This window comes from Girardinichthys multiradiatus, chromosome 24 (assembly GCF_021462225.1).
Source record: "Girardinichthys multiradiatus isolate DD_20200921_A chromosome 24, DD_fGirMul_XY1, whole genome shotgun sequence".
In the NCBI taxonomy this organism is placed as follows: domain Eukaryota; kingdom Metazoa; phylum Chordata; class Actinopteri; order Cyprinodontiformes; family Goodeidae; genus Girardinichthys; species Girardinichthys multiradiatus.
Genome location: NC_061816.1, coordinates 25505631 through 25524270, shown reverse-complemented (window position 1 = coordinate 25524270; position 18640 = coordinate 25505631). Strand labels below are relative to the sequence as shown.

General features: G+C 41.2%; 1 protein-coding gene and 1 long non-coding RNA gene across 3 annotated transcripts in view; one reads left to right on the top strand and one right to left on the bottom strand.

Annotated features, from left to right (window-relative positions):
• nlgn4xa (neuroligin 4 X-linked a) overlaps window positions 1–18640 on the top strand; it is a 215133-nt gene that overhangs the window by 18158 nt on the left and 178335 nt on the right. The window contains exon 2 of the mRNA XM_047355517.1: window positions 13993–14697. Coding sequence (XP_047211473.1) covers window positions 14232–14697 — 466 coding nt within the window. The 5' untranslated portion in view covers window positions 13993–14231. The remainder of the gene's footprint in view (window positions 1–13992; window positions 14698–18640) is intronic.
• Window positions 8945–9646, bottom strand: LOC124861640. 2 transcript variants are annotated; one of them, XR_007036698.1, is made up of 3 exons: window positions 9523–9646; window positions 9112–9446; window positions 8945–9029 (listed from the first exon to the last, which is right to left on the bottom strand). It is a non-coding gene; the product is annotated as an uncharacterized LOC124861640 (long non-coding RNA). The 2 variants fall into 2 exon arrangements; XR_007036697.1 differs by lacking the exon at window positions 9523–9646 and having other exon boundaries at window positions 9112–9516.

Genomic DNA, 18640 nt, shown 5'->3' with positions numbered 1-18640 from the left:
GTTTTCTGCCACACTTTTTCCTTCCCACAGACTTCCCACTGAGGTGCCTTGATACAGCACTCTGGGAACAGCCTATTCGTTCAGAAATTTTTTTCTGTGTCTTACCCTCTTGCTTGAGGGTGTCAATAGTGGCCTTCTGGACAGCAGTCAGGTCGGCAGTCTTACCCATGATTGGGGTTTTGAGTGATGAACCAGGCTGGGAGTTTTAAAGGCCTCAGGAATCTTTTGCAGGTGTTTAGAGTTAACTCGTTGATTCAGATGATTAGGTTCATAGCTCGTTTAGAGACCCTTTTAATGATATGCTAATTTTGTGAGATAGGAATTTTGGGTTTTCATGAGCTGTATGCCAAAATCATCTGTATTAAGACAATAAAAGACCTGAAATATTTCAGTTAGTGTGCAATGAATCTAAAATATATGAATGTTAAATTTTCATCATGACATTATGGAAAATAATGAACTTTATCACAATATGCTAATATTTTGAGAAGGACCTGTATGTTTATCAGTATTTCAATACAGGTAGAACCGTTGCTATCTTTATATGATTTTGGAAAAATTCTGGAAACCTTATAGAGGTAAAAGTTTGGCAATGATCATCAGAACATCAGGGCTTTATTAGCGCTTTTAAGGTCCCTCAAAGACGCTCTATAATGAAATCAGTCTTTCCCATTCACACACATTCACACACTGACAACTTTTCCCCCCATGGCTGTCATGAATATCCGCTTGATGGTTTTTAGAATTTTGTGTTTTTATAATGTAAAGCACTTTGAATAGTGCTATACAAATACATTTTACTTACTTACTTCTCTATCAGAGCAGTTTTATTTGCAAAAATTCCAATATAATTTTCTTTTTATATTTTTAAAATGCAAATTTTTTCTTATAACCCCTTTTGTTTCCACTAGGTCTGTTTTGAATTCTTCAATTCTTTTTTTTTATCCACCAAGGATTAATAAGGTGGTGTTAGTGGGGTCAACCTTGAAGGTGTTGTCTGTTGGGTCCGTCCAGTCTGGAGAAGCATCAGGTTATCATTGTCAGGTCAGTGAGGTTCATAAGTCAGTCAGAACCTTGGTCTTTTGGTCTTGGGTCGTTTGGTCATTTGGTCTGTGCACATGTTTCATAGATCCAGCCTATGATTAGTCAACAAAACTTACACAAAGTGTGATGATGTTATTTCTCCAGCTTCCACCTGTTGAAGAAAAATGTATTGTTAATAAATGAGCTGCATTTCCTAGAACACTGCATCTCACTGTCTCCCTCCTGGATGAGCATGACCTGTTGAAAAACTTCCATAATTTTGTTAGTCAGTTTGTTTCACATATTCACTCAGATCTTTAAACATTCCAGTAGGTGGAAGTTATTAGTATCTCATGTAGACTGACATATACTGTTGCACTAGGAGAGGATCTCAGCTTATCCATGTATGCTGCTGCAATGTCGATCATCTCCTCTTCTTCATTATGAGTATTATCTATATTATCCCCTCTATCATCTAGTCATAGTTGACTGGGGTACCCATTTGGACAGTTTCTAGCCCAATGACCATGTTGTCCACAAGCCCCAGCATGCATCATCTGTTCTGTCATCTCCCCCTCTCACTTGCCTCCGTCCACGCCCCCTAAGGCCTCCTCTTCCTCTGATTCTACCACTCCCCCTACTTACTGGTCCTGCATAAAATATGTCATCTTCAGCATAGAAGGTATCAGTAGGTTTTTTTTTTCTTTCTTTCCACTGACCACCTTTTCAGCATGCATTGCCCAGTTCTGCCAACTGCTAACCGAGCAGGTGGGTAGATCAATATTATGTTTTGTGACCCAGTTACGAATCTCAGGTAAAGCATTTGCCTGGAGGGCATTTTTTACCTGCTGTTGATAGAGACTGTCATCAGCAGTATAATGTTGCAGTCCACTATTCCTTTTAAACACTTCTTCCATTCTCAGTCTATACTGAGTGATTGGCTCCCCCATTTTCTGTTTAGTCTGGTTAATTATGGTTTAATCTGCTCTCTGTCTAAACTCTCCTTCTAACATTTCCCTCAACACCGCAAGTCATGGATTATCTGTTCAACTGGCGCTAAGGGTTCAGGCACTATTGCAGCTGCAACAGCGGGCTGTGGCTGCCTGCCCCTCCCCCGTAGTACACAAGTGTTGTTATCTTCTTCTCTGGCTTCGGCTATATAAACTTCCTTGCTCTTTTTATCATTTCCTGCTTTTCTTTTATAAGCTTCAGCAAGCCAATTTTTTGCCCTTATTAATTCTTTAAGCTAGATTTTTTACTGTATCTGGATCTTTTGAGTGCATAAACTTTGCATCTCCTTCTAATGAGTGCTGCTTCCAGACGCAGTTTCCCATTTTAAGAGTTTTTTTTTTTTTTTTTATCTGTTAAGAATAAGAGTTAAGAGTTCTACTTCTATTAATTTACATTAGCGCTATTTATTTGATTCTTTGTGCTTTATTATATATACTTTTTCCTATTTACTCTAGTTTATTATTATTACTCTTCAGACTCCGCTCTTTTTTAAAATATATATATCAGAATGTATTTATTATATATATCTTGTACTATCAAATCAAAACAGAATTCCTCAACGGGCCCCCAACATCTCCCAGAAAACAGGCTTTTAGATCAAACACCTAGTTCTGATCCAGTTTTCCGCATTGAGTTCTACTCTCAGAAACTGCAGGGGTTTTAGACTGAGATTTGATGGCACCTAATGTCCAAATCAGAATTTCTTATGACACTTCTCAGCTGTCAGCAACTTTATGTTAACACCAGCAAGGTTTCGGGTTGTCTCACTGAGAGTGCCGTATGATTCTGCAGACACACACACACACATGCACCAACACACAATCACTTATAGCCTTAAATCACCTAGACTAGATTTTCCGTATTTTAGCGTAACACTTCTTTCTAGAGTAATGATTTTTACGGAGTCGGCTGCTTTTGAAATCTCCTTAAGGGAAAATATTCGAGGACCACAAAGCAATTTATTTTTACCTCTTTAAAAACTGCAGTTATGTTAAACGGCGAGCATACCAGCTCACGTACTTATCTAGCGCTAACGCTAAGCATACCGCCATACCGCCTTGCGTATTTCTTTTTATATACTTAGTTGGTCCTGTCTTACCTGTGCGTTCGTTCACACTGTTTGTCGGAACGCGTTGATCCACCTTCCCGGTGCCCCTTGGTCGATTCAGCGGTTACCAACACAGAATTTGCTGTGCAGGATTTTCGTTCTCCAGACGTTCTGAAAGCTGCGTAGACTGAAACCCCACACGCACCGCAACGCACTGGGCGGCAGATTTCTAGCGGTCCGGCTTGAAGGACCAAGAAATATTAGAGTTAGAAAGCTGAGGAATACAGACAAGTGTAATGAAAGACACAAGTGAACCAAGTAAGTTTGACTTGCAAGGGTGAGACAGTCCTCTGCCAGAACAGCGACTTCCTTCTCACAAAGGGAAAATCCTTGCACCGGCCTTTTATTTACAACTCACATTCCAACAAGCAAAAAGTGGGAATTGGTTCAGCCAATTCTTACAGAGATTTCAACCTAAAAGAGTAGTCATTCCCATATATGGTATTAGCTTGTCATGTCCAGGGAGTGATCCACTCCAGACCTTAACCTTCCACAAATGCTTTTTCACACTAAAAAACAATCATAAGAATCATCTTAGCTAGAGTAGAACTTCAAACATAAACTTGATTTAGACTAAACAATAATAACTTATATACATTTTTCCAACAATATTTCAGACTATTTGTAGCAGAATAGAGTCTGAAATAGTACAAAAAATCTCAGCAGGGGTTAGCAACACACACATAAGTAAAGATTCAGCAAGGGTATGGTGGAATTTTGGGGGTGCGAATATATATAAGTCTGAATGTGTTTGCAAGAATTAGACTGTCAACACTGATATAAGCGCCATTGTCCTTGAGAAGAGAGGTGGAAGTTTTATCAGTCGGCCGCATAGTCCTATCAGCACACCGCTGGTAGGGGAGTGCTGCGGAAGAGCGTCGTGTTTATATAACATCCAGGAGATATTTTGTCGATAGCCAGTTAGCAGGAGTTGCCAAGGCCACGTTGCAGCGCTGGATTTAGAAAATTAAATATTGTGGTTCAGGCAGTTGTGAATTTCCAACCACAGAGTTTTACTGGTATGTCTCAATTGTGAATCCAAATAGCCAAATTCTGTTCAAGAATCGTGTCCAGCTTGCGATTTTGCTCTCTTAACATTTCAGTCTGAGTGTTGTTTGCTCTACAGACTCCATCCAACATTGCAGGCAGCTTTGGAATTCTTTGAACAGCCGCCCACGTTTTGTGATTCACTTGATAAGCCAGGTAACCGCCCACTCCAAAAAGCAGAAATCCTGTTCTCAAAAATCCAAACATGTACACATTTTCTACATCTGCGACCAACATCGTTGTCGGGTACACAATCTTCCACTGCTGCCAAGAATCCATTGTGTATCCAGGGAAGAACGTCCCATCTGGACAAGAGGGTCTCCTTTACCCTGTCTTCCCGTCGAAAAAAAAAATAGATCCATTATGTTGTAAGTCCAGCTGACCAAATCCATCATTTACAAGTTTGGAGGATATGCAAAGCGAGGCTCTGAGAAAAATACAGACAAAAAGCAGAAGCAGGGATCAGCAGGGAAGGAGGGAGAGAAAACGCGTGTCTTCCACCGAGAGTAAGAGAAGAAGCCAATAAGAAAATCAAAAGGTTCTAAAAATAAATAAAACAGCCCCGTATTTAAATAATAAATACAATCATACAATCAATCAGGCCCTGCAATGAACTGGCGACCTGTCCAGGGTGTACCCCACCTCTCGCCCGTAGACTGCTGAAGCACCAGCTTCCCCGCGACCCACTATGGAATAAGCGGTAGAAATTGTCTGACTGACTGACAATCAGTCAGAATGAGGTAAAAACTATTTAAATCCAGAAAAATCTTTGGTGTCAGAGGTCAGGGAGAAGAGATGGATTTTAAAACAGACAGGGGAAGAGACCTGTCTGATGTCCAAGGGAAGGTCATTCTATAATTAAGGAGCTGCTACAGCAAAAGTACGGTCTCCTCCGAGCTTAAACTTCATCTTCGGCACACCGAGGAGCAACTGAACAGCTGACCTAAGGGAACGGGAGGGTGTGTGCTTGGAGAGGTAGAGTGGGGCAGGACCATTAAGAGGTTAAAAAGCAAACAGAATTTTAAAATGAATCCTAAAATGTACAGGCTGACAGTGCAGAGAGGCTAAAATAGGGAAAATGTAATAAATTTTTCAATGTGCCAGTTAAAACATGTGGAGCAGCATTCTGTACCCACTGAAGCTGATAGATATAGCAATCACAATTCCTTTATAAAGTGCATTACAGTAATAAAGCCGAGTGATAAAAAGACGCGGACTACTGTTTCGAAATGCCGCTGAGTAAGAATTGCCTTTACTTTGACTAGCTGACTCAAAATGGAAAACTGGATTAAACAGCTGTTCTGATGTGATTTTTATTTTTTATTTTAGTTCAGTATCACTTTGACCTCTAGGTTAGTAACCTTATGCGTGATGTACTTGGCCAAGGAATCAACATCTACATGGGGGGTCTCAGTGGAGCTTCCAAAGACCGTCATTTCAGTTTTTCAGTGTGGTTTTCGTCCCGGCCGTGGAAAACTGGCCCAGCTCTATACCCTCTACAGTATACTTGAGGGTTCATGGGAGTTTGCCGAACCGGTCCACATGTGTTTTGTGGACCTGGAGAAAGCATTTTACTGTGTCCCTCGTGATGCCCTGTGGGGGGTGCTCCAGGAGTATGGAATCAGGGGCCCTTTATCAGGGGCCATCCAGTCTCTGTACAAGCAGAGCAGGAGTTTGGTCCGCATTGCCGGCACTAAGTTGGACTAAGTGGACTCAAGCAGGGCTGCCCTTTGTCACCGGTCCTGTTCATAACTTTTATGGACAGGATTTCTGGGCGCACCCAAGGGCCAGATTGGGGACCAGAGGAGTTCGTCTCTTAGTTTTGCAGATGACTTGGTCCTGCTGGCCCCCTCTAGCCAAGACTTACAGCATGTGCTGAGCAGTTCGCAGCCGAGTGTGAAGCGGCTGGGATGAAGATCAGCTCCTCCAAGTCCGAGGCCATTGTTCTCGACCGGAAAAGTGTGGCTTGTCCTCTTCAGGTCGGAGGGGAGTTCCTGCCTCAAGTGGAGGAGTTCAAGTATCTTGGGGTCTTGTTCACGAGTGAGGGAAGAATGGAGCGGGAGATCGACAGACGGATCGGTGCGGCTGTCACAGTAATGGGGGCACTGTGCCGGTCCTTTGTGGTGAAGAGAGAGCGGAGCCGAAAAGCGAAGCTCTCCATTTACCGGTCGGTCTACGTTCCTACCCTCACCTATGGCCATGAACTTTGGGTCTGACCGAAAGAACGAGATCCCGGAAAGTAGTAGTGAAATGAGCTTCCTCCGTAGGACTATGTATCTCGGAGGGCCTGGGAATGCTTTGGGCTGAAGGAGGTGAAGGAGGTGTCTAGAGACAGGGACGTCTGGGTGTTTCTGCTGAATCTGCTGCCCCTGTGACCAGGTCCCGGATAAAGTGGAAGACAACAACAAGACAAGAGGAAGCAGATACAGCAAGAAAGATGGCCAAAATTCCAGCAAATTATTGTGAGCAGCTTGTGGAAGGAACCCCAAAATGTGTGACCCAAGTCAGACCCAGTTTTTTAAAGCAAATAAAGCTCTTTTCGCTGTCTAAAAATGCGTTTGTTAGTTAAACAGTGATCTAAAATCAATGCAACAGCACAAGATATGCACATCATGAGTGGAAATAGATAAAAACATCTGAAAAAAAAAAAAAGGCTCCAATAAATAATTTCCCTCATGATTAAGTAAAACAAGACAAGTTTAATGTCAGAGAATGACAAAACAAGTTTGGATTTATTTATACAGATGAGTGAAATCTCTGGTTTCAGCTATATGTCTCTTCCAGCTTTGCACATGCAGACACAGAAATGTTTGCTCATTTTACTTTGCAATACAGCTCAACCTCAGTCACACAGGATGGAGAGTATCTGTAAACTTCAGTTTGCAAGTCTACAGATTCTCAGTCTCAATTGGAGATTCTTAGCTCAGTAGGAAAACACTATATAAGATATTCTTTATTATTGAGAGCAAAGTGTGCCAGAGTCAAATTCCTTGTTTGTCTGTACAAACGTGGCAATAAAGCTGATTCTGATTTTGATATAAATTTGGTGCATTTACCATTTAGGTCTTGGACTAAGCCATTCTAACACATGAATCTGCTTTGTTTTAAACTGTTTCGTTGTAGCATTTCGGTATGTTTAGGGTCGTTGTCCTGCTGGAAGATGAACATCCACCAGAGTCTCAAATCTAGCTCTACCCATCTTCCCATCAACTGTAACAAGCTTCCCTGTCCCTGCTAAAAAAAAAAAAAAACTATCCCCCCAGCATCATAGCACTATCTTTTCATATTGGGATCTTCAGGGAAAAGGGCTGTGTTTGTGTTTTTCACACAAAGAAGTCCATTCTAGTCCCATCTGACCAGAGCAACTACTTCCACATCTTTGCTGTCTCCCCTACATGACTTATAGTATTCAGTTGATGTCCATTCTTGGTATGTTTCCAATATTCTTTTCATTTTGAAAGATGGATTGAACCTTGTTTCATGAGCTTCTCAAAGCTTTACCTTAAATTTATTTGGTAAATATCAAGATTCATGTACTATAATTGGTTGCTTTGTAACAATGACATGAGTGTGTTAATTCAGATAGACCCAGGTGTAGAGACAGAGAGAGGAGGTTGGTTATGAAGCTGAATACTTCTTGCAAGCATAGACTGAAGCTAAAACTATCTGCTAATTGAATCAGGAAAAATATGAGATGCTGAACTGTCAAAAGGTAGGTGAGCTCTGACATCTGAAAATACAGGTTAGATTTGACAGAGATCAGTGTTGATGTTACTAAGCAGTCTTTATAGCAGAGGGTGATGCCGATGATGAACAGCTACAGGCTGGCCGCTGTACATCAGGAACTACCTACTATAAGAGGACAGATTGAGAGGAGGATGACAATTTAGCTGTCAGTTCCTGAACTGAAAGCTATAACACACAAGTAAATAATTTTCCCTTCACATACATGGTAGTTTCAAACCATTGGACCATTTAATCAAACAAGATATTTTTCTCATTGCAAAACACTTAATTCTGGTTCTCTACAGTTTTTAATATCAGTAGGCACTAGTGGGTTGTATTTTTCTCATTTTTTTTTAAAGTTAGTTGACAGGAAATGGGGTGAAGAGACAGGTAAGACATGTGGCGGACACCACGGGCCAGGATTTGAACCCATGACAGCCAAGTCAAGGACCAAGGCATCCATACATGGGTCCGGCGCTTAACCCCTGCGCCATCGCCATGCCCTGGTTCTCTATTCTTTAACAGTTGTTCTCAAAGAATAATTTCACTCAGCAACTGGAAATACAATAATCCTAATCCAAAAAAAAAAAAAAAAAGAAATGTGAATTGGAATGCATTGACTTGGCATACAAAAACACCCAACAAATTCCAAGGAAAAGAAAGCCAAAATGAAAACTACAGCAGCAGTTGGTTGTAGTACTCATGTTTTGAATACTTTTATTATTTTTGAGGAAATACATCACACTCTTTTTCACAATGTTGCTTCAGTTCATTAAAGTTTATGGGCATCTGATTTTTGCAGAGCTCCCTCAAGGTTCTGCTAATTCAAATTAATCAGGCTGAGGCCTGGACTTTGCTACCGAGCCACTACAGCATTTCAATTGTTTTAGCCAGGTTTCAGCTATTGAACTAACATTTTGGAAACTTTGATATTTATGGGAATTTGTAACTCAATGAGCAAAAGATGTCTGTCATAATGGAGCGTTTTTTTTTTCCACTCTGAGATGAGCACAACAACGAGACCAGGGCAGCGTTTCAACAGATTTATTTGTATAATCCAACGGTTAAGCAGGACAGGAACCCAGACAGCAGCAACAAGGTAACAGGATCTTCACTGGAAAGGAAGGAGACAGGGTTACTGTTGTTCCGGGAGAGTTGTGAGGAGATATTTTCTGGAGGGTTAGTTTTGCACTCACGGTTGAAAAGATTGAGGTTTGGCTGGAGGGGAATTTGTACTTCCACTGTGGAGGAGTTCACCAGGATGTGTGTGGCAAGCAGCAGTAGTTTCCTTCTGTTCCCTTTGAGAGGCTTGATGTGTCAGCGTGAGTGCTCCCACATAGGAGGGTGCACAGGCAGGTGAACAGGAGTACAGTTTCTTGTAAGGGATATTATCTTGTGAAGGCTAGCCAGAAGCTGAGGAGGAAGGGAGACTCACGGCTGGAGCAGCAAGGAGTTGTTCCAATAACTCACCTGAGCATGACACGGAGACCAGGGTTGGAGAATCAGGACACGGTTACCAGAATGCGCGAAACTGCAAAGCAGGACAAAAATGTGTTAGTTCAGTTTTTAGAAGAAATGCAGAAAACTGCAGAAGACAGTCAGGTTACCACGCTGGTAGCAACAATGGGCTGACGTCTCCCTCCAGATCTCAGCTTCTTAAGAAGCCCTGTAATCAGGTCCTGATCTGTTACACCTGCCAGGGAACGCTCTAGAGCAGAGGGTGGAAAAAACACACACAAACTGCACAGAAACACAGAGGTCTGACAGTGTCCAGGTCCTGTACCTGCATAACAAGGGCAAAGCATTAGCCTCCCATCAGCATGCTACCATAATACTTTGGTTTTTGGGCTGATATGCTATGTTTGTTTTTTCTCCCAATATAATGCTGTGCATGCACTACTTTGATTTAATTTACCAAAAATACATTATTATTATTGAACCTGAGTTGTGCTGCCTTATTATTTTAGTTATAGAAAAATGTCCACCTTCAGTCCTTCCATCCAGATCATTTTGTCAGTGTTTTCCAATGTTCACAAATGTCACCTTTTGACAAGGCCTACAAAGTCTGAGATGGAGCTCTTTGGTGTTTTGCATTTTCTTTTGAGCATTGCATCATCTAAACGTTAGGTTAGCTCAGGTGTCCACTCTTGGCAAAATTGACAACTGTCTGTGTAGAATGATGGACTTCACTTTTTTTGAAACATGAAAGAACAAAAGAAGAACACTAGGTAAACTGTTGTCATATTATTAGCTCTATGATTTGCAGTTAGCATACATTTTGTAGCATTATTATCTCTTCTAAGATGTAGTAAAACTTTAGCTGCTGGTTTCAGCTATTTTAATTCAGGTATAATTAATGTCCAAAGCACTAAGCGGGTTCTTATAATACAGGCCATCATGACAGATATCTGAACTGCTCTCTTATCTCTGTTCTTTTCCAGAATCACATTTTGGACTGCTGTTCATTTTTAAAATCTAACTTTTGCTTTTCTAGCAGAAGGGCACTCATCAAGTCAGGAAGTCTTTTCATTTATATTTGACATTAGATGGGTGTCTGCATGAGTTTTAATAATTATTTTTGGTCTGACTTTCAGTGGCACATGGTGCTACTGGAGTGGGAAGGTAATTAATCAACACTTTTGGATTGGAGCAGTCAGGCATATCACTTACTCCAGCCTAGCCTTTTAAAATTTGCTAAATAGATACTTAAAAATGCCCTTGAGCCCTTCGGCAGAGGAAAAGGGCAAACATTAGCAAATAGAATGAATAGTTTGCATGTCCCCTGATTTTCTGTACATTATGATGCATCCAAACCCCAATAGAGCAGCTTCCCTTTTTAGAAGGTTTTACAAAACCTGCTCACTAAGGAGCTTGAGAATAACATGTCATCCATCCTTCCATTTGTTTGTCCGTCCATCCATCCATTGTTATCTGTGATCGGGCCTCCTGGGACAGGAGGGAAACAACATTCGTCCCTCAAGGTTGTCCTTGGGTGTTCCCAGAGCCGGAAGGCCATTCATTGAGTTCTTGGTATGCCTTGCGTCCCCCACTAGGAATTGCGAAGTTAAACACACAGGAAGCATCCTGATCAGATTCCTGAACCATCTTTGACATTTATCAATGTAGAGCAGCAGATGCTGCTTTATCTCTACGTCGACTCTAACCCTAACCCCTACCCCTCCATAACAGAACTCCTCACACTAGCTCTAGGTGAGCCCAGCCATGCTCACCTCAGCAGCATGTCTGGGGTATTCCCTGTGCAGAATATCAATATTACTGTAGTGAAGGGCTTTTATTACACCTATGATCATAATGCTCTGAAGACAGCCATTGACATCCTCTACAAGGATGATAAGCCACAAGAGGGCATCGTTAAAGAAGCAGGTTGTTCACAAAGTGCTGTATCTGAGCATATTTATAGAAGGTTAAGTGGAAGGAAAATGTGTGGTTGGAAAAGGTGCACCTACAACAGGGATAACCACATAGAACCAGGGACAATGTTAAAAGCATCTTACTTGGGCTACAGAGAAAAGAACTGGACTGCTGCTCAGTTGTCCAAAGTCCTCTTATCAGGTGAAAGTACAGTTTACACCTAATTTGGAATTTAAGGTCCCAGAGTCTGGAGAAACAGCAGAGAGGAACAGATTCAATTTGCTTGAAGTCCAGTGTGAAATGTCCACAGTCAGTGATGATTTGAGAGTTGCTTCCAGAGTGCAATGGTTTGAAAATATCCCGGTCTCCATATTCATGTAGATGGGAAAAATAAAATCTCATGAAGAAGCCCTGGCTAATGCGCAATTTGACTGAAATCAGTAGAAATTAATGTGCACTCGCAAAACAGCAGATGAAAATATCAATAATAACAATGGTGGATTGCAAAATACTTGGTCTGCTGACTCTTTTGAATCTAATGACTGTTCTCCAATAAAGTGCTAATTTTTCTTTATTGAGTGTACAGGTCCTTCTCAAAATATTAGCATATTGTGATAAAGTTCATTATTTTCCATAATGTCATGATGAAAATTTAACATTCATATATTTTAGATTCATTGCACACTAACTGAAATATTTCAGGTCTTTTATTGTCTTAATACGGATGATTGTGGCATACAGCTCATGAAAACCCAAAATTCCTATCTCACAAAATTAGCATATTTCATCCGACCAATAAAAGAAAAGTGTTTTTAATACAAAAAATGTCAACCTTCAAATAATCATGTACAGTTATGCACTCAATACTTGGTCGGGAATCCTTTTGCAGAAATGACTGCTTCAATGCAGCGTGGCATGGAGGCTATCAGCCTGTGGCACTGCTGAGGTCTTATGGAGGCCCAGGATGCTTCGATAGCGGCCTTTAGCTCATCCAGAGTATTGGGTCTTGAGTCTCTCAACGTTCTCTTCACAATATCCCACAGATTCTCTATAGGGATCAGGTCAGGAGAGTTGGCAGGCCAATTGAGCACAGTGATACCATGGTCAGTAAACCATTTACCAGTGGTTTTGGCACTGTCAGCAGGTGCCAGGTCGTGCTGAAAAATGAAATCTTCATCTCCATAAAGCTTTTCAGCAGATGGAAGCATGAAGTGCTCCAAAATCTCCTGATAGCTAGCTGCGTTGACCCTGCCCTTGATAAAACACAGTGGACCAACACCAGCAGCTGACACGGCACCCCAGACCATCACTGACTGTGGGTACTTGACACTGGACTTCTGGCATTTTGGCATTTCCTTCTCCCCAGTCTTCCTCCAGACTCTGGCACTTTGATTTCCGAATGACATGCAGAATTTGCTTTCATCCGAAAAAAGTACTTTGGACCACTGAGCAACAGTCCAGTGCTGCTTCTCTGTAGCCCAGGTCAGGCGCTTCTGCTGCTGTTTCTGGTTCAAAAGTGGCTTGACCTGGGGAATGCGGCACCTGTAACCCATTTCCTGCACACGCCTGTGCTGTGCACGGTGGCTCTGGATGTTTCTACTCCAGACTCAGTCCACTGCTTCCGCAGGTCCCCCAAGGTCTGGAATCGGCCCTTCTCCACAATCTTCCTCAGGGTCCGGTCAACTCTTCTCGTTGTGCAGCGTTTTCTGCCACACTTTTTCCTTCCCACAGACTTCCCACTGAGGTGCCTTGATACAGCACTCTGGGAACAGCCTATTCATTCAGAAATTTCTTTCTGTGTCTTACCCTCTTGCTTGAGGGTGTCAATAGTGGCCTTCTGGACAGCAGTCAGGTCGGCAGTCTTACCCATGATTGGGGCTTTGAGTGATGAACCAGGCTGGGAGTTTTAAAGGCCTCAGGAATCTTTTGCAGGTGTTTAGAGTTAACTCGTTGATTCAGATGATTAGGTTCATAGCTTGTTTAGAGACCCTTTTAATGATATGCTAATTTTGTGAGATAGGAATTTTGGGTTTTCATGAGCTGTATGCCAAAATCATCCGTATTAAGACAATAAAACACCTGAAATATTTCAGTTAGTGTGCAATGAATCTAAAATATATGAATGTTACATTTTCATCATGACATTATGGAAAATAATGAACTTTATCACAATATGCTAATATTTTGAGAAGGACCTGTAAATGAACATGCTTTTCAGAAGCCTGAGATTTCTGTTTAAAATATTTTGGGTTTTCATTATCTGTAAGCCATAATCATCAATATTTCAAGAAATTAAAGGCTTAGAATGTTTCACTCTATGCCTATATAATTTATGAAACTGAAATGTGTAACATTTTCACAATTTTTACACTGCTTTTAGATTATTATTATTATTTTTTAATTTATTTTCCTTTATTATCCTGTTCTGGACCACATTTCGGTCTGGAGGCCAATTACAGGGTTAAAGATATAGGCTGCTCATTGCACATGTGCTTTTACCATCACAGGGTCATCATCAATTCATGAGGAAAATTATTTTGCACTGATCTAAATTGAATTACTGCAAAATGTTTTATGTTATCATGTTGGTGTTAAACTACTGCAATGTACATGAATCAGATATTTAAAAAAATACATGAGCTCAATTTCAAATACTTTAGAATGGATGAACTGATTTTTGTTTGTTTGTTTGTTTTTCCTTCTAGGATATTTGATCACAGTGGAGTTCAGGTGTTGGGAGTGCTCTTGGCTTCCTCTGGACATTAGTTATACCACAACCACTGATTTTCACACAACCTCTGAAGATGGGGAGCTCTGAGAAAGCTACTGTATTTGGCTGGTGCTCCTTTACTCAGCTCACAGTCTGAAGAGAAGCACAAAGAAAATTGGAGGAGGGTGGGGGAGTTGCTGAGGATCCAGAAGCACAACCTGCCAGTTTGAGGCTATGCACAGTGAGAGCATGTCAGTTCTTGTAGGCCATCCATGGATGTGTTGCTCCAAGGCCAAGACCAGTCTTTTGATGTGGACGGGGCTGGTGACCATCTGTGTGGCTGCTGTTCAAGCCCAGCAGCAGCCTGTAGCCACCACCAATTATGGAAAATTGCGAGGAGTGAAGGTTACGTTACCCAATGAGATTTTGGGACCAGTGGAGCAGTATTTGGGGATCCCCTATGCATTGGCTCCAACAGGGGAACGGAGGTTCCAGCCACCAGAACCACCCATGTCTTGGCCGGGAATTAGAAATGCCACTCACTTTGCTCCAGTTTGTCCTCAGTTCTTAGAGGACCGCTTTTTACTCAATGATATGCTTCCTGTGTGGTTTACTTCCAACTTGGATACAGTAGTAAGCTATGTGCAGGAGCAGAGTGAAGATTGCCTCTACCTGAACATATATGTCCCAACAGAGGATGGTAGGTCATCTGGTCATTTCTTTCGATGCTTAATCTGTTGTTTCTGTGCTGAGCTTCTGGACACTGTTTCTTTCTGATAACTTGTTTTGTATTTCGAATATCATTAAGCTGAATTTTTGTTTAACTCTCACAATCAGAGTTTTAGGCTGTGTTGCTACTTCAGTTTGACTGAAAACATAGAGTCTGTCATGAATTTTTCTAAAACCCGCATGCATCGCAGAATGATGGTGTATATTTTTGGAGAAGATTTTTTAGAAGCAGTTTTCTCACATTTCTGTTTTCTGTGTGAAAGGTCACTAAAAGAAACTGAACTTGAATGTCTTTGTAGTAGTCTGGGACCACTACCTATTGCCCAATCTATTGTAGCCCCTTTTGTTTTCACTTTCAGGGGTTTGTACTTACTTCTGCTGCCAATTTGCCATTTAACCAGTCCCTAAGGCCATTAAACACATGCTGTCTATTCTTTTTACTTAGACTAAACACTAGTATTTGACACCTTGGAAATGAGGAACATTAATGTTATTAATACATTCATTGAGGTTATATTAAATTATACGAAAATGCTGAGGCATTAGACTGATGTCCAATGTCTTAGCATAATGTCAGTATTGCAACATGTCAATTTATCTAATTAATAACTATTCATTAAACAACTCAGATTAGAAAAACTGTTTATCTTATTACTTTAGGTGACAAGAAGTTTGTTTCCATTTTTAGTGGGTTTCAATCTTCTGTCAAAGACATACCAACCACTCAGGCTAATTTCTGTCAATTTTAGTTCATTGTCATTGGTTTGGAAAGTCAGCATGTATACCCTCTGTTGAAAATGACAAACTTTACTCAAGTACCCTGTAGTATAAGACTGCCAAACATTTAAGTGAAAAGGATTTGCATGTGCATTTGGGTCCCCTGGTATTCTCATAGAGCTGGTAGTTTGGTTCTTTGGGTTTGACTGATTCTTTCAGTCTCCAGTCAGAGCATTATGGTTTGGGAAAAAAAAGTGCACCTGACTAGCCTTTTAGAAGAATCTAATACATAGCATGAATAAATGAATCAATAAAAGTGCTGCTCAAACGTTTTTTTTTCCTTCACAGCTTCCCTATGTTTGCTAGCTTGAAGCTAAATTTAATAGCTTAACAGCACATATGGAGCAGTTTGCAGCTGAGTCTGAAGCAGACAGAAGGAAGACTAGCATATCCAAGTCTTAGCCAATGCTTCTCTCACCTAAATAGAAAAGTTTAATTGTTTCGGATCAGAATTCTTTGTTATGTGCACATTGTTAAATGGTCTATTGCATTTGTTTCTATAGAGCCAACCTACAACATTTTGTGTACATCCTATGACATCATAGAGATTAAGATTATTGTGTTTACAGTAGGAAAAATACAGTAAATACTGGATCAGTTTCACTGTAAAAATATTTCTAATCTGATATGAAATCTACAGGAACTCAGTAATACCCTACATAATCCACAGGAACATACACATAAACAAATTGGTTGATAATTCCATTCAATTCATTTCAAAAATACTTTATCAATCCCAAAGGGAAATTACATGTTGTTGTTGCTTATATTAGTCAAGTCAAGTCAAGTTTATTTATATAGCACTTTTCAGCAACAAGGTACTCAAAGTGCAAAAGAAAATCAAACACAGAAAAACAAATCAAATGACATTAATAATCCTTGGGAGTTTATTGGTAAGAGCTGGTTCTAATTCAATCTTTCTAATAGAGGTAATTAGATCATTAAGTCCTCTGTGATAAGGAATTCATCCTGTGCTAGAAGAAAAATGATAATATTAATCTTTAAGGTGGAAGTTTTATCAATCGGCCGCATAGTCCTATCAGCACACAGCTGGTAGGGGAGTGCTGCGGAAGAGCGTCGTGTTTATATAACATCTGGGAGATATTTTGTCAATAGCCAGTTAGCAGAAGTCTCCAAGGCCACAATGGGGTGCCAGATTTAGAAAAACAATAAATGTTGTGGTTCAGGCACTTGTGAATTTCCAAATACCTTAAGAGTTTTACTGGTACGTCTCAATTGCGAATCCAAATAGCCAAATTTCTGGTACTTTCCGCAGATCTCGAGAGTACAACTCCTCTAACATTATATCCTTTAACCTCTGAGTCCAACCACTGCCAGGCTGCGATTCTGTTCTAGAATCGTGTCCAGCTTGCGATTTTGCTCACTTAACATTTCAGTCTGAGTGTTGATCGCTCTACAGACTCCATCCAACATCGCAGGCAGCTTTGGAATGCTTTGAACAGCTGCCCACATTTTGCGAATCACTCCATAAGCCAGGTAACCACCAACTCCAAAAAGCAGAAATCCTGTTCTCAAAAATCCAAACATGTACACATCTTGTACTTCCTTGACTGACATCGTATTTAGGCACACAATCTTCCACTGCTGCCAAGAATCCATTGTGTATCCAGAGAAGAACGTCCCATCTGGACAAGAAGGTTCTCCCTTACCCTGTCTTCCCATCGAAAAAATTTAATCAATTACATTGAGAGACCAGCTGACCGAATCCATCATTTACAAGTTTGAAGGATATGCAAAGCGAGGCTCTGAGAAAAACACAGACAAAAAGCATAAGTAGGGATCAGTAGGGAGGGAGGGAGGGAGAGAAAACGCGTTTGTCTTCCACCAAAAGCAAGAGAAAAAAAAAAAGTATATACAGGTCCTTCTCAAAATATTAGCATATTGTGATAAAGTTCATTATTTTCTGTAATGTCATAATGAAAATTTAACATTCATATATTTTAGATTCATTGCACACTAACTGAAATATTTCAGGTCTCTTATTGTCTTAATACGGAGGATTTTGGCATACAGCTCATGAAAACCCAAAATTCCTATCTCACAAAATTAGCATATCATTAAAAGGGTCTCTAAACGAGCTATGAACCTAATCATCTGAATCAACGAGTTAACTCTAAACACCTGCAAAAGATTCCTGACGCCTTTAAAACTCCCAGCCTGGTTCATCACTCAAACCGCAATCATGGGTAAGACTGCCGACCTGACTGCTGTCCAGAAGGCCACTATTGACACCCTCAAGCAAGAGGGTAAGACACAGGAAGACATTTCTGAATGAATAGGCTGTTCCCAGAGTGCTGTATCAAGGCATCTCAGTGGGAAGTCTGTGGGAAGGAAAAAGTGTGGCAGAAAACGCTGCACAACGAGAAGAGTTGACCGGACCCTGAGGAAGATTGTGGAGAAGGGCCGATTCCAGACCTTGGGGGACCTGCGGAAGCAGTGGACTGAGTCTGGAGTAGAAACATCCAGAGCCACCGTGCACAGGCGTGTGCAGGAAATGGGCTACAGGTGCCGCATTCCCCAGGTCAAGCCACTTTTGAACCAGAAACAGCGGCAGAAGCGCCTGACCTGGGCTACAGAGAAGCAGCACTGGACTGTTGCTCAGTACTTTTTTCGGATGAAAGCAAATTCTGCATGTCATTCGGAAATCAAGGTGCCAGAGTCTGGAGGAAGACTGGGGAGAAGGAAATGCCAAAATGCCAGAAGTCCAGTGTCAAGTACCCACAGTCAGTGATGGTCTGGGGTGCCGTGTCAGCTGCTGGTGTTGGTCCACTGTGTTTTATCAAGGGCAGGGTCAATGCAGCTAGCTATCAGGAGATTTTGGAGCACTTCATGCTTCCATCTGCTGAAAAGCTTTATGGAGATGAAGATTTAATTTTTCAGCACGACCTGGCACCTGCTGACAGTGCCAAAACCACTGGTAAATGGTTTACTGACCATGGTATCATTGTGCTCAATTGGCCTGCCAACTCTCCTGACCTGATCCCTATAGAGAATCTGTGGGATATTGTGAAGAGAACGTTGAGAGACTCAAGACCCAACACTCTGGATGAGCTAAAGGCCGCTATCGACGCATCCTGGGCCTCCATAAGACCTCAGCAGTACCACAGGCTGATTGC